This window comes from Stegostoma tigrinum, chromosome 23 (genome assembly GCF_030684315.1).
Source record: "Stegostoma tigrinum isolate sSteTig4 chromosome 23, sSteTig4.hap1, whole genome shotgun sequence".
NCBI lineage: Eukaryota > Metazoa > Chordata > Chondrichthyes > Orectolobiformes > Stegostomatidae > Stegostoma > Stegostoma tigrinum.
Window position 1 is genome coordinate 54,094,865 of NC_081376.1, and position 16,372 is coordinate 54,111,236.

The 16,372-nt window shown below is 40.1% G+C and overlaps 1 protein-coding gene across 2 annotated transcripts in view; it reads right to left on the minus strand.

Moving 5' to 3' along the window:
• Nucleotides 1–16,372, minus strand: part of smg1 (SMG1 nonsense mediated mRNA decay associated PI3K related kinase) — a 182,014-nt gene that overhangs the window by 77,646 nt on the left and 87,996 nt on the right. For both annotated transcript variants that reach the window (XM_048551867.2, XM_048551868.2), the window contains 9 exons: nt 11,583–11,692; nt 9,840–9,987; nt 6,957–7,116; nt 6,400–6,520; nt 4,793–5,041; nt 3,519–3,806; nt 3,281–3,425; nt 1,742–1,880; nt 1,263–1,484 (listed from right to left, as the gene is read on the minus strand). In XM_048551867.2, the coding sequence (XP_048407824.2) occupies nt 1,263–1,484; nt 1,742–1,880; nt 3,281–3,425; nt 3,519–3,806; nt 4,793–5,041; nt 6,400–6,520; nt 6,957–7,116; nt 9,840–9,987; nt 11,583–11,692 (1,582 nt within the window). The remainder of the gene's footprint in view (nt 1–1,262; nt 1,485–1,741; nt 1,881–3,280; nt 3,426–3,518; nt 3,807–4,792; nt 5,042–6,399; nt 6,521–6,956; nt 7,117–9,839; nt 9,988–11,582; nt 11,693–16,372) is intronic.

Consider the following 16,372-nt stretch of genomic DNA (forward strand, 5'->3'; position numbering starts at 1 on the left):
ATTGGAGCCCAACAGTAGACAAGACAAACAATAACCATACATGGTATGGGTGAGGCCACAACTGAAGCACTGAGAGCAGTTGTGGTCTCCTTATTGAAGGAAAGATATAATCTTTGAAGGCAATCAAAGGCGGCTCAGTAGGATGATTGTTGTTCTGGAAAGATCATCTTTTGAGCAAAGTCAAACAGGTTGGATCTCTACTCATTGGACTTTAGAAGAATGAGAGGTGAACTTTTTGAAACATATAGGATACTTAAGGGTCTTTAAAGGGAACATGCTGAGATGATGTTCACTGTCATGGGAGAGCTTAAGATTAGTGGCCACCGTCTCAGAATAAAGGGATGCTAATTTCAGACTGAGAAGAGAAAGAATTTCTTCAGTGTTCAGTGTCTTTGGAATTCCTTGCCACAGAGAGCTGTGGGGCAGAGATCACAGGAGAAGTCAAAGGAAAGGTCAGGAAAATGGGTACAAGAAATGTCAGGTCAGCCAGATCCCACCGAATGGCAGAATACGCTTGTGGAGGCAAACCGCCTACTCCTGTTCCTATTTCTTATGATTATGACTTCCACAAAAACACAGGTTGAAAGGTACACATATTCCTGTAGATCTCCAATAGCATCTTCAACTCACTACTTCATGGCACAGTTCCCTGACTGGTTAGATCAAGCTACACAAGTGTCATTCTAAAAAAGATTCTCAAGAGCACAAATCAAGCGCAGTAATGGATCAGGAATGACTGGACAGGCTAAAAATGACAAATGACGGAAGGGTTCACATAAAGAAACTGATTATTTGGGTAGACTGTCAAAAAAAATTCCTAATAGTCACCAACATACCAGATATCTTCAGCAAATGGGATTATGTCAAACACAACGTAAGGACCGCATATCTACATTTTTCAGGGTCAACTTAAAATTCAGAAAGCATTTCCAAAGAAAGCTTCAAGCTCAGTCTACTTATGGGATTTCCAAGAAAGGCTTAGTGCCCATAACCAGTGAGGAGAAAGCTCTGAGATATTAAAAAAAAGTCAGACATTATATGAAAATCTAGGAAGATGTTCATTGACCCAAAACTCCAAAAGATTTCATTTTCACAAAAAAGCAAATACAACACTAAATCGACCAAGAAAAGCTGTCAAATTGATTGCAGTGGGCAAACCAAAAACAATCAGACTATTCAATGCCTTGTAGATGCTCCATTCCATTTCTTCTCCTCTCAAAAGTTTAAGACCACCTTTCACAATAAGAAATTTGATTACTAACCTGACCTGCATTCAATTTAAGGAAAGTGAAGTATGCCTTGCAAGAGAGTTTATAAAGGTTGAATATCCTATCAACAACTTTTCTCCACACTTCAATTAGTCCTTCTATGACACTCTCATCCTGGTCACCAAGCCATGGGCAGTTAGTCATCAACTGCCGCCAAATAACCTCCACCATGTCATCTTCTTCATCATCATTTATTTGCAAGGCCAAGTCTTCATCCTGAAAACAAGTTTTACAAAAGTTAAAGATCAATTTAACTTTAAACTATGATTCAATTCAAATTAAGAACAGGAAAAGAGATAAATGTCTTATAAAGTAATAGAAGATAGTAATTTCATTAAATTACTTCCTTCTTGCAACAGTCCATGTCTAGTTGTTAGACATAGAACTTAGTTAGTTATCCTTCAGCATAAAAAAATTGAAGCAATAGAACTACAAATGATGAACTCAAAAGCAGATTCTTTTTAACCGTTTACCTGAATTCCAGTTGGTCGACACATAGCTTGCCCCAAAATTCCATAAATAGCTTCTGTGTCTTCTTCAGATGTGTTTTCTGGCAGGAGATTTTGAACATCAGTCTTCTCTCTGGCGAGAAGTGGAACTCCTTCACCCTGACTGTAACAGAGTAGACCCAAAAATAAATCCTTTACAAAAGCCACTAACATTTTTCTTTTGTGCAAAAAAGCCAAAAGATTGGATATTTTATTGATTTGGAGATTGTCAAAAAAAGCCAATGTCATGAGCACTTCTCAAGCACGAAACAGACTTAGTGTTCCTCTTTCTGTCTCAGTACATCAGCTTTTTCATTTTATAAATTTATATGTACACAATAGAATCATTATAGACTGATATATATAAAGTGAAGTAGGCAGTCATTTGGCCCATTATCCCTTAGCTGGTTTTGATTCTTGTCTTTCCCAGCTCCTTCCCTCTAAAACCTGCAAAATCTTTCCTCTTTTGAAGTGCTCATCCAATAAGTTTTCAAAAAAGTTCTTACTGCATCTAGACCCACCACCAGCACTTTTGAGCTTAATTCACTACATTAAAAACTGTCATCTTGCCTGAGATTTTAAAACAATTCACTCAAGACTGTTTTCTCATTGCTGATTCAGTAAACACTGAAGCAATTTCTTCATTTACTCTATAAACTCATGATTTAGTCTCAGCTGTTGTTCAATTAGTAGCATAGTTGCATGAATCTCAAGGTTCCAGGTTAAGTGTTAGGTACAAAACCCAGGCGAACATTAACGCAGGACTGAGAACGCACGGCACACAGAGGTGTCATCTTACAGCCGAGATGCTAAACTGAAGCCACCTGCCCATTTGGATGGGTGTAAAAATCCCACAAAATAAGCATTTACTTATCCCTCAATCGATATGACAAACAGATTATCTTGTCATCATTTTGCTGTTTGTGGGACCTTCCTGTGTGCAGAGTGCCTGCTCCTTTTCAGAGATTACAACAATGAGTATACTTTAAAAATTACATCAGTTGCAGAGACATCCAGTGTCCTGAAAAATGTTATACAAGTGCAAGTTTTCTATGAAATTTTCCCCTTTATGTTCCCCATGCTTAAAGATAACAATCCCAGCTTCTGTATCTTAAGTCCCACATTCCTGGTATATAGTTTTACTAAAGCTCCTCTGATCAGTGTCAATTTTTGACACCCTTGCTAAAACCATGACAACTGATTTGCAATCAAGAATTTGTTTTTAAAATATATACATAACATGCTGTATTTACATCAATCTGCCAACTTTGAATCTGGAAGCTCCTTGACCTATATTGCATAGGAACTCCCACATTCCAACTGATTCTGCCTCTCTGCAAAGGGCTATATAATGATTATCACAAACATATGGATTAAAATATAATGAATAAAGGACGGACAGAATTACATCTCTGCGCTTTGGTAAATTATCCCTGCCCTTTTACCAGCTTGTTAAAGACACCGTTGTACAAAGCCATAGGAGACTGAATAATTTAAAAACCAAAACTATCCACAAAAACTTACCTCGCATTATCAACCACCTTCCTGCCCCATCTGTAAGCCCAACTGGCCAACGCTGCCCAGGACTTGGCTATTTCAGGTGCTTGAACTGCTGATAGGTGATACAGCTGCCCTAAAACAAAGTCAGGTTCTCCAACCCCGATATTCACTGAAAATAAAACAATTTGAATTCAATCTTAATAGCATGCTAAAAAGCATTCAAAGCTTTTGCTTATTGCTATGAAATAGTTGAGACACTTACCTGTTGATTCAACCACCATTTTGGGGCAAGCTGCTTCTTCTATTAAGCTAGGAGGGGTCAATTCAGCCAAAGTATGGATGCTTTTCGCCAAAGTAGGCAGACCAGTAATAGATTTTTGCTGTTGAGCTCTGAAAACTTGCTTTAGCTGGATGGACATTTCCTTCCATTCTGCTTGAATCCACTTAGTCAAGGTGAGTATCGACTTGGCTACTGCCGATTCTGCTTTAGAGGATTTGCAATATGCTATGGCACAAGAACTCAACATTTCCAATGCATGGGCAGAATGACCTATTGACAATGGTCAAATATTTCAGTTACTTGTAACAATTTCTCTGCTGAGTTCTATTAGGTAGATCAATATATACTGCATTCAGTCAAAACATTTTACAAGATTAAAATTTTAAAAACTGAAATATTGAAACACTAAAACATCACATACAAGTAAGGAAGCACATATTAAAAACATCTGAACAAAGAGTAAGCTATTCATCCATTCAACTCTGCTCTACCATGTGACAAGATCATGACTGATCTGATTGCAAACTCAAATTTGCATTTCCACCTGACCCTGATAACGTTTAAACTTATCAAAAATCCATACACCTCTGCCTTAAAAAAATTCAAGGGCTATTGCTTCCATCACCTTTTCAGGAAGGCAGTTCCAAAGACACTCAACCCCCTGACTAAAAAATACACCCTCACCTGCTTTAGACAGCAATAACCCACTAATGGCACTCAGTCACTTCCATCACATGAGGCATTCTCTCTATGTTCGCTATCAAGACCCCTTAGGATTTTGTATATTTCAGTCGTCACCTTTGACTCTAGCAGATACAAGCCGAACCTGCCAAAACGTATAATGGCTTCAGCTCCTGCCCATTTGTCATCTTTCCACTGAACCCCATAATCAGATACAGAACAGCAAATACCTCTCCACAGCAAGCACTAATGCATGTGGCAGTCACTGCACGGAGTAGGGGGGCAGCAGCTGGTACAAAAATAAACTTATTCCCATAACTCCTGTTAAACAGATCAACATCTGGTTTAAAGCAGCCCTTGCCAAGGCCCAGGTTAGCATCTCACAATGGTTGAGATTCAGTAAGACAAATACAAGTGTATTTCAAGGGAAAGAAAGAAAAAAATTCTCGTGTTGTTGCACAACAGAATGGTGAAGTTCAAAAAGCAGATTACTTCCTCACTTCTTTACTTAAAGGAAGACAGAAAATATTAAGATTTACTACAAATATGAAATATAAAAGTCTCCTTTTAGTTACCTGCAGTGTACAATAGCTTTGATTTCTCAATATCAAGCTCTGGTCCCCACTTTTCATGAACAGTGCCATGCAGTGACATTTGTTTGAACAAATGGACTAAGTCCTGAGTTGTGTTAGCATCACTCAATGAAGTTTTACTACACTGCTCAAGGAGCTTGGTGGCCAAAAGGACATTCCCCTGTTTCCGAGCAAATTTAACAGCTGTGAGTCCAAGTTCCATAAGATGCCCATTAATTGAAGTACTGGATCCTGGACACAAAAAAAAAACAATATGTCAATTGAGTATAATTTTGAATACCCATACTACATATTCCCCCAAACTGAATGAATTGAATCTTTCAGATAGCCTGTGCGTTACATTCCAAGGAATGAATCATGTGTAGAATTTGAAACATGGTACACAGAACCTTTTTGGACAGTATCTTGTCCAATTATCCAACAGAATGGCTTGAAAACTGCCTTGAGACTTCAGTTCCTTTCAATTACTTGTATTGTTCTTGGCTTTAGCTGGTATAAGCAAATTGTAGGAACTCACCTATCTGATAATTATAGAGTGCATGGGGCAGGGGGAGGGGAAGCAGCGAAGAGGATTTTGGGATGGGAGGGTGTGGAAGAACAGCAGAGGAAAGCACAACATAGAACTGTACAGTACAGGAACAGACCCTTTGGCCCATAATGTTGCGCCAAACATGACACTAAGTGAAACAAATTCCTTTTGCCTGTCCTCGGTCCATAACCCTCTATCCCATACATATATTTGTCCTTACCAGAAAGCCCCTTAAACGTTCCATCGTATCAGCTTCCACCACCATCTTTAGCAGTGCGTTCCATACTCCAACTGCTCCATGTAAAAACTTGTCCCTCGAGTCTCCTTTGGACATACCTCCTCTAACCTTAAATGTATACCCCCTAGTATTAGACGTTTCAACTCTGGGTAAAAGATTCTGACCATCAACCCTATCTATGCATTTCAATTTAATAGACTTCTAGCAACTTTCCCCTCAGCCTGTACCGCTCAAGAGAAAAACAACCCAAGTTTTTCTAGCCTTTCCTTGTAACTCATACCATGTAATCTAGGCAGCAGCCTGGTAAACCCCTTCTGCACCCTCTCCAAAGCCTCCACATCCTTCCAGTAATGTGATGACCAGAAATGAACGCAAGGTCTAACAAAAGTCTTATAAAGCTGCAACATGACATCCTGACTCTTGTACTCAATACCCTGACCAATAAAGGCGAGCATGCCATATGCCTTCTTTACCACACTATCAGGGAGGTACGGACTTGAACTCCAAGATCCCTCTGTACATCAGTGTTGTTCATAGTCCTGCCATTAACTGTGGACTTGTCCTTAATATTTGATCTCCCAAAGAGCAGCACCGTACACTTACCCAGGTTAAAACCCATCTGCCATTTCTCTGCACATATCTGCAACTGATCTATATCCCACTGTATCCTTGACAACGTTCCACACTATCTACAACTCGATTGATCTTTGTATCATCTGCAAACTTACTAACTCAAGCAGAATAAGGTCAATGGAATTTGGAGGTGGTGAAGAAAGTCACCAATGTCATTATTCTTCCATTCATATTAAATGTTTCCCTTACCTTTCAGTTTTTCCGCTACACGGGCTTGGAATACAGTGTATCTTAAGGCCTGAAGCCAGGGGCGGACATCATGCTGTCTGCAGGATTGCAAGGCTTCACTGTACAGTGGAAGAAGACAATCCTAGACCAAAAACAGTTGGTTTCCATAATTCATAGTTCCATAAATCTTTACAAACTGTATTGCCATTTCCAATTAGGGGTTAATTCACATTTTGAAACAATTCAATTATCATGAGGGAAGTCTGAACAGAGTTAGAAGTCAACTCGACACCAAAGAGAAGGGATACTCCTGGAAGCAGCAACCAAACATAACGTGATCAGTTTTCTCCATGCAAAACGATGAACCCTTACATCCTTGCATTATACAATACAAAGGATTATGGATAAGAACTGAAACATGAAATTCAATCAAATTGGTGAGTGACAGATAAATTGACAGCAACATGCTTGGGAGGCAGGAATGAAATTCCGACAGCCGACTTCACTACAATGCTGTATGCAATACATCATGTAATCACAATATACTGAATAAGTCCTAACTAGAAACTTATTTTTACCTCTGTAGATAACTTGTTTGTCACGGTGTTCTCGAGTGCAGTTGAACAATACAGCTGGAGAGTGCTCAGCATTGGCAGAGATCCCGCCATCGATAACGTGGATAGTCTCAACGGTCCAACAGCAACCCGCGCCATCTGCTTCAGATACCTGACTGTATTTCTAAATCATAAAAACTTGAATCAACATCAATTCCGTTACTTTTGAAAAGTACAATTTCTAATAATTAGTTTTATTTTGTATTAGCTATCAGCTTTTAATTCATCCTGATTGGGAAAAGCTCCCTAAGCAGCTCCCAATATTGGGAGGAGGTACAGAAAGCAGCAGCAATGGTGACCAGAGAATGGTGGGAGTAGAACACGTGAGTTTTTTTCTATATAAAGCACTTGCAGTAGCTACACAAAGTTAATTTTCCATAAACAAAGTTAAGGCACACAATTAGATATCAATGATGGTAACTTCTTTAAAGTAAACGACACAGACAGTATGATTTGTCCTAGCTTCTGAATTCCTAAGGTGAAACAAAAGTCTCATTCAGTAACTAACAGCTGCCTAATTAATCGGGGAGGTCACCACAGTATTCGTAAACCGAAATTACATGTGATGGTGTAATAAAAGTTTCAGTTTAATACAGCCAAGTAATTGAGATGGAGCTCTCTGGAAATACATATGCTGTGTGATGGTTGCATTTGCTCAAGTTATTTGTTCAAGTACGGATTTAGAAAAGAAAAAAATTGCAAGCAGTTAATTTTAACACTGAACAGCCAAAGCTAATGAACGTTGGATCAAGAATCAAGCACTACCATTTGGCAGCCATCTTTGAAGGATCCTTCCTGACAGTAGCTACTGGGGTTGTTTCTCCAGGCAGGAGAATCTACAACTGTGGTACAGTCTCGAGATAAGGGGAACGATCATTCAGAACCAAACAGGAGAGGGGACCTCCTCACACTCTCTTTCCCTGGTCTCTCAGGGAATCAAGGGATTCCGGAAGCAAGTGGAGTTCAAGATCAGCCATATTACCACCTTGCAGTGCATAAAGGTGGATAAATCCCCTGAGCCTGATCAAGTCCATCCTCAGACATTGTGGGAATCTAGGGAAGAAATTGCAGAGGCCCTTGCAGAGGTTTTTGCATGACCTCTAGCCACTGGAGAAGTTCTGGAAGACTGGAGGGTGGCTAATGTTGTTCCACTGTTTAAGAAAGGTAGCAAAGACAGGCCAGGGAACCACAGGCCAGTGAGCCTGACATCAGTGGTAGGCAAGTTATTGGAGGGGATACTGAGGGGCAGGGTCAACCAATATTTGGATAGTCAAAATCTAATTAGAGATAGTCAGCATGGATTTGTGCACAGTAATTCATGCCTGACAAATCTTTTGGAATTTTTTGAAGAGATAAGAGGACAGACAAGGGCAGGGCAGTGGATGTTGTCTATACAGGCTTTAGTAAGGCCTTTGACAAAGTCCCATATGCAGGCTTGTCATGATTGCAATGTTGCATGAAATCCAGGGAGAACTAGCTAATTGGATTCAAAATTGGCTCAATGATAGAAAGCAGAGGGTCATAGTTGAAGGTTGTTTCTCAGGCTGCAGGCCTGTGACTAATGGTGTGCCACAGGGGTCAGTATTGGGACCTTGGTTATTTGTTATTTACATAAATGATTGAGATGTGAACGTACAAGGCATGATTTGCAAATCTGTGGATAATACAAAACTAGAAGGTACCACTGAGAGCAAAAGGAGGTTATCAAAAATTACACAGGGATCCTGATCAGATAGGGAAGTGGACTGAGGGTTGGCAAACGCAATTCAATACAGATAAGTGGGAGGTGCTGTATTTTGGAAAGTCAAACCAAGGTAGGAATTATACAGTAAATAATAAGGTCCTGAGGAGTGTTGAGGAACAAAGGGACCTAGGAGTGCAAGTACATAGTTTATTGAAAGCATCGTCACACTTGGACAGGGTGGTGAAGAAATCAGTTAGCATACTGGCCTTCAATCAATGCTTTGAGTATAGGAGTTGGGGTGTTACATTACAGTTGTACCAGTCACTGGTGGCAAGTCATTGGCTGCACATGGGAGTACTGTGTACAGTTCTGGTCACCCTGTTATAGGAAAAGCACAGTTAACCTGGAAAGCGTGCAAAGAAAATTTTTGAGGATCTTGCCAGGACTAGTAGACCTGAGTTACAGGGAGAACCTGGCCAAGATAGGACTTTATTCCTTGGAATGTAGGAGGATGAGGGGTGATCTTATTGATGTGAAGAAAATCATGAGGGACATAGATAGGATGAATGCACAGTCTTTTTCCCAGGGATGAGGAATTGAAAACAAGACAGCACAGGCTTAAAGGTGAGGGGGGGAAAAGATTTAAGGAGGTCCTGAGGGGCAACTTCTTCACACAGACAGTGGTGTGTATATGGAATGGGCTGCCAGGGAAAGTGGTTGAGGCAGGTACAATAACAGTAATTAAATAACATGTGGATAGATACATGGATGGGAAGTGTTTATAGGGATATAGAGCAAATGCAGGCAACCGGAACAGGCTGAGTGGGCTCCATAGTCAGCTTGAGCCAAAGGTGCTGTTTCTATGCTATATTACTCTATGACCCTAATCTATGACCCTAATTTATGATGTGTTTGTTTGGCAAAGCATGCGTAATTGTGCTCTTCAAATATGCCACAAAACTTTTTTCACTGATTTGCAGTACAATGCATCCGAAAAAGCATAAACTAATTGCAGATGCTGTAAATCAGAAACAAAACCATAAGTTGTTGGAAAAGCTCAGCAGGTTTGGCAGCATCTGTGGAGAGAAATCTGTTAATGCTGCGAGTCAAGTGACCTCTCCAAAATAAAATACATATAATCAAACACAATTGGATGCACTCACTCTGTGCCGTTCTGGAGTTTCTTTTCTTGTTCTGTTTGTTCAACAGTTGAAGAAAAACAAACAGCACTTCTCATTAGTTGAACCTCAATGGCTTTCTGAAGTTCCCTTGGGTCAGGAGTCATCACATTTGGAAGTAGCTTTTTCATGTCTGCAAACATACATTTTCAATATTTATTAAATATTTAACCAATTAACATCCTCATTCCCAAGTGCAATAATTTAAACAGTGAAGAACCAGCTACTAATTTGGTAATTATGGAAGTGGAGATTTTCTGGAAATAGTTTTAGAAGTTGTGTATTAATACATTTATCTTAAAGAATATCTAGTTCAGTCTATGTGCTGCAGAGACAGGTGAGGGAGAGGTGTGTTTGTTGAACAGTCTTGCCAGGCCTGCTTAGTATCCAGTTTTGGTCAGTGGATCTCAGGAACAAATTGCCTGTGGAAGGGTATAGCACTGGTTGTCCAGAGGCTAAAAGAGATGAATTATGAGGCTATCAAACTTGATTTGCATTCCTGTGTAGCTTGCAGTTCAAAAGTCTGGAGTGGGGAATCTACTCAATGGGAACTAATAGACTTTGAATGGTGAGCACTTACAATTTTCAAAACTGGAAGATAATGCCTGTTAGGTAAAGACAAGAATGGGTTGGGGGGGGGGGGGGGGGGCGGCGTGCGGGGGTTGAGGCACATGTCAACCATGATTTTAACTGAATGGTAAGAGAGGCTAAAAGAGCTAAGCAACACATTCCGTGTCTATACTATTATGGACCAGAGCAAACCCCCTCAAAATATATTAGGATAGCTTTAAAATAATAAAATGTTAGGGTCTACACTAAGTGTATGGCATTGCTTTCCAAATACATTTTGATTGGTCAAACCACTCAACAATAAGCAAAACATACTTCATCTTTACAGAGTTAAAATACAAGCAATAAATGATAAGAATGGGCTTAACTGTAACTAATGAAATGTTACAATTGAAACTAAGAAAATAGCAGCTATATTAAGCATTGTTTAAGCATAGAATTATATTATAATATAATATAATAATATTCTATATAATTATAATATTATAAGCATAGAATTATACTATACTATATTAAGCATAGAATTTTACTATATTGTTCCAATATAGTAAAATTCTATAAACATACCCTTGGCAATTATAACATGGCAAAGACATTTGGATAAATACATGAATAGGAAAGGTTTGGAGAAAGGCAAGTGGGATTAGTTTAGTTTGGAAACATAGTTAATGTGGACTAGGTGGACCAATGGGTCTACTTCCATGCTGAATGCCTCTAATGAAAAGCAAATTTAGAAAAACAGATTGTCTCGCATGCAATTCTAGCAGCAGGAAGAGAACACCAGCTTTTAGCTCTAACAGAAGAAAAATAGCTTCCACATCGAGCTTCAAGATCCCAGCAGCAGCGGCTACTGAAAACAAACTAAAACTCCTGCTTCTGTGGGAGTTTGGCCCCACTTAGTCAGGTTGCTTCTACTGTTCCAATTTTTTAAAAAACCAAGGCCTCACAATCTGTTTATTTTATCAGCTTTGAGTAGATTGCTCCACACATCCGTCCCAACCTTTCTTCATAATAAAAAGTACAAAATACATCTCTTAAAGCCAGAATATCATCACAATACAAATAAGTTGCCAGTACTCCTGCTATTTAATCAGTAAATATTCTATAGGGGAAAAGACTGCCAAATTGGGGCACAGATGGGATTGCGTACTTTCATACCTAATTTGTCTTTAGCAGCTCCATTGATGAAATTAATGTCCTCCCCAGGTAACAGTTCCAACTGTTCCTGACACGCAGGGAAATCTCCACACTCAAAACTTCCAAGGGCTCTGAAACAAAATAACAAATCTTCAACATACTCAAATCTTACAGGATTTTTAGATCAATCCTCAAACTAAAATTCTTAAGAGATTTGACAGGGTAAATGTGGAAAGACCGTTGATCAGAGACCCTATGGGAAAACAGGGCATAAACTCAAAATAAGTGGTCACACACTTAAGACAAAAGATGAGGAAGAATGTCTTTTCTCAAAGGCTAGAGAATCAGTGGATCCCTTTACCACAAAACTGCTGAGACTGTGTCTACAAGCATATGGAAGGCAGGCACAGATTTTTAAACAGTAAGAAAATTAAGGGGTTACAGGGAAAAGGTAGGAAAGTGGAGTTGAAGATTGTTGGATCAGCCATGATCTCATCGAATGGCAGAGCAGACACGATGTGCTGAATCATCTACTTTTTCTTTGATGTCTTATGATCTTAAGACTAATACCTATTTTCTATATGAAACAGAAACAAGTTGCGAGAGAAATTCTGCAGGTCTATCAGCATCTTATGAAGAGAGAAAGAAGAGTTAATGCTTCAGGTCCAGTGGCCCTTATTAGTTATCTGTTAAACAAAAAAATCCTAAACCAAGCTAAAACCTTCCAAAAGCCCAGTCCTTCACACAAACTGGCATTCCATCCACTGACTCAGGAAAACAGCCAACAAAGACCCCTCCGTCAGCCTGGTTATACTCTCTTACACCCTGTTCCATTGGACAGAAGATACAAACGTTTGAAAACACAAGCCAAGATTTAAGAACAGCTACTTTCCTGCTGTTATCAGATTTATGAATGGGCCTCACATTAGAGTTGATCTTGCTCTGTATCTTCTCTATAGCTGTAACAGTATATTCTGCATTCTGTTCCAATACCCTGATGTACTTATGTAAGGTATGATTTGTCTGGTTAGCACACAATACCTTTCACAGTATATCCATACATGTGACAAAAATAAATCAAATCACAAACCACAAAATCAGAACTATACAAGAGCAAATTTTGGTGAATGATGAATTTGAGAAGTTAAAAGAGAAAAACCAGGAAATGAATGCATCTAACCTGGACATCTGTTAACATGAAATTATTAGTCTATAACTAAGGAACTTTTGTCGTCTTGAATGCTTTCATCCAAACAGAGCCAGCATACATTGTGGGAAGGTTATTCCAAATATACCAGATTGAATTTTTTGGGGTAGTGGCAAAACTAGCAGATATTATTATTACTTATAGAACATAGAAAAGTACAGCACAGTACAGGCCCTTCGGCCCACGATGTTGTGCCGTGGAATAATCCTAATCCAAAAACAAAATGACCTAAACTATATTCCTCTCAATTCACTGCTGTCCATGTGCATGTCCAGCAGTTGCTTAAATGTCACTAATGACTCTGCTTCCACGATTACCACTGGCAATCTATTCCATGCGCTCACAACTCTCTGGATGAAGAACCTCCCTTTGACGTCTCCTCTGTACCTTCCTCCTAACACCTTAAAACTATGACCCTTCGTGGCAGTCAATCCTGCCCTGGGGAAAAGTCTGTGGCTATCAACTCTATCCATGCCTCTCATTACCTTGTACACCTCGATCAGGTCACCTCTCTTCCTCCTCCCCCCCAGAGAGAAAAGTCTGAGCTCAGTCAACCTCTCCTCGTAAGACAAGCCCTCCAGTCCAGGCAGCATCCTGGTAAACCTCCTTTGCACCCTCTCCAAAGCCTCCACATCTTTCCTATAATAGGGTGACCAGAACTGGACACAATATTCCAAGTGTGGTCTCACCAGGGTTTTGTACAGCTGCAGCATAACCTCACGGCTCTTAAACTCGATCCCGCTGTTAACAAAAGTCAAAATACCATACGCTTTCTTAACAACCTTATCCACTTGGGTGGCAACTTTGAGGGAGCTATGCACTTGAACACCAAGATCCCGCTGTTCCTCCACACTGCCAAGAATCCTGCCTTTAATCCTATATTCAGCATTTAAGTTCGACCTTCCAGAATGCATCACTTCGCATTTATCCAGGTTGAACTCCATCTGCCATTTCTCAGCCCAGCTCTGCATTCTGTCAATGTCTCGCTGAAGCCTGCAATAGCCCTCAATACTATCAACGGCACCTCCAACCTTTGTGTCATCAGCAAACATATTAACCCACCCCTCAACCTCCTCATCCAAGTCATTTATGAAAACTACAAAGAGCAGAGGCCCAAGAACAGAGCCCTGCGGGACACCACTCAGCACTGACCTCCAGGCAGAATTCGTACCATCTAAAACCACTCTCTGCCTCCTGTCAGCCAACCAATTCTGAATCCAGACAGCCAAATCACCCCGTATCCCATACCTCCTGACTTTATGAATGAGCCTGATTATATTCAATTCCATGTTTTTTGATTCGTTTTCAGGAACGTAAGGGAAAGCGATAACAGTAGATTAGAAGAAATTATTTCCATTAGTTCAACAATCTGCAGGGCCCTTAAATCACAAAGTTAGGGCCAGATCCTTCAGGAGTAAGATTAGAAAACACTTCTACACACTTAATGGTAATGTTTCGTACAAATTTAGAGCACTCCTGAAAGCAGCAACTTATTTTAAATTTAAAACTTATATTGTCAAGATTTTGTTATGGAAGGTATAAAGGTTTGGGACAAAGGCAGGTCATATGGTCAAGAGATCAATCATCTCAGCAAACAGTGCAGCAGGCTTGGGGCGGGAGGGTGTCAGTGGTCTATTCCTAATTATTCCCTTTCCTTCACACATCAGCCTGGTCAGTTGCTCTAAGGCAGCATGTTTGTGGGGTATGGGTCAAAAAGGTACCAGCTGAGCTTCTGCTATCTTACCCAACCAGCTCACTTTTCTCAATGCCCATTTCCCAGACCTCATTTTACATTTCAATATCGGGGTGCTTGCCCTCCAGGTACTATATGCACACTTTAATCGCCACAGCATGCTCATCAGCAATTTTTTTCACAAGAAAAATAACAGTAGCTATTAAAAAGGAAAAAGTGTAAAGGGAAATATTTCCGGTTCCTTCAGTGTTTATGTTTTTAAAAAATTTGAAATTTAAAAAACGTCAATCAGCCAATTTGAAACCAACCACTATTCTCATGCCTAGATCTGCTCTAATGCAGTCACCAACAGGGAGAAGTCAGCTCTGCATGCTGCAGAGTTGTTTATTTATTTAGATGAAATCTAGAACGGTAAAGGTGTCTGGAAGCTAATCCAAGCCATTCACCAACACCTGAACAGGCAGCAGCACTCAGTATTTGGTACTTTTTTTAAAATTGAGGTTATGACAGCTTCAGTTCTGGCTGCAGGCTTCTTGGAGACTCCCACCATCAGTTACACCAGTTTGCAGCCAACTCAATTCACTCAATATAACATTATGAAACAGCAGCATACAGAATACAGCAAGGGTATGGGCTCTGATAACGTCCCAGTTCAAAGTTTGAGAAGACTTGTAGCTTGGGTTGTGGATGAGGTTGTAGACTTATTCAGTGAGCTGATGTTTGATTACAGACGTTTTGTCATCGTGCCTCCATCAGTGTGCCACCAGTGAAGCATTGATGTTCTGTCCCGCTTGTTATTTATGTGTCACAGTTTGCTGGGCTTGCTAGCATCACTTTCAGGTACTTTCCAGTGAATTGTATATTGAGTCCAGATCAATGTGTTAGTTGTGAAGTTCTGGTTGGATAGGTAATCCTCAGACCTACTGTCTTACTACCAGGTACGTCAATAAGATAAACTAGCCAAAGAACTACAACAGAAACTGAAATAGTTAGTAACCAACATTACCCACACTATCCACTCCTCCCAAGAATTCCTCAACATCATGGACACCAGAATAAAATGGGACGAGATAACGATATCCTTTGAAATACCAGCACTATTTACATCCATAAACATCGACCAGGCTAAAGTGACAATTGCAACACTGCTGAATGAATCGGGAAGGCAGGCACCCCATGACACCAACAGTATTAAGGACAGCACCCTGAAACTGCTGGATCGGTGTCTCATTACCTAATTCACCTTCAAGCAAATCAATGGAACGCCACTGGGATCCCCAATATCAGGGCTGACAGCAGAAGCGGTAATGCAAAGATTAGAACGGATAGCACTCCCCACTAGCCAACCCAAACTCTGGGTCCGCTATGTAGATGACACCGTGATTATCAAATGCACAAGACTAGAAGAAACCCATTGACACAAATAACATCCTCACCAAAATAAAATTCACAAAAGAAAACAACCACCAAATACATTTCACCATTATGTCTAGGAAGGGTAAGAACAACAGGGAACTCCACACTAGTGTATACAGAAAGGCCACTAATACAGGCCAGATACTTATTGCAGCAACCACCCCAACACCCAGAAATGGAGCTGCATCAGGACATGTGTCAAACGAGCCACAACACCGCAGCAACCTGGAATTGCGCAGAGCAGAACAGGAGCACTTGTACTGAGTTTTTAATAGGAATGGATATCCAAATTTTTAAAAATACAATCTACCGTTAGGTCCATGACAGACCACAACAGGACAACACAACACAGAAACATACCAGTCACCCTACCGTATAGAGACGGGGAGATGACGTGACTAATCAGACCAGCCCATAAACCAAAAACCACCTTGCAACAGCTACTGACGAAAATAAAGGATCTCATACCCACAACCAATAATATTAACTTAACAT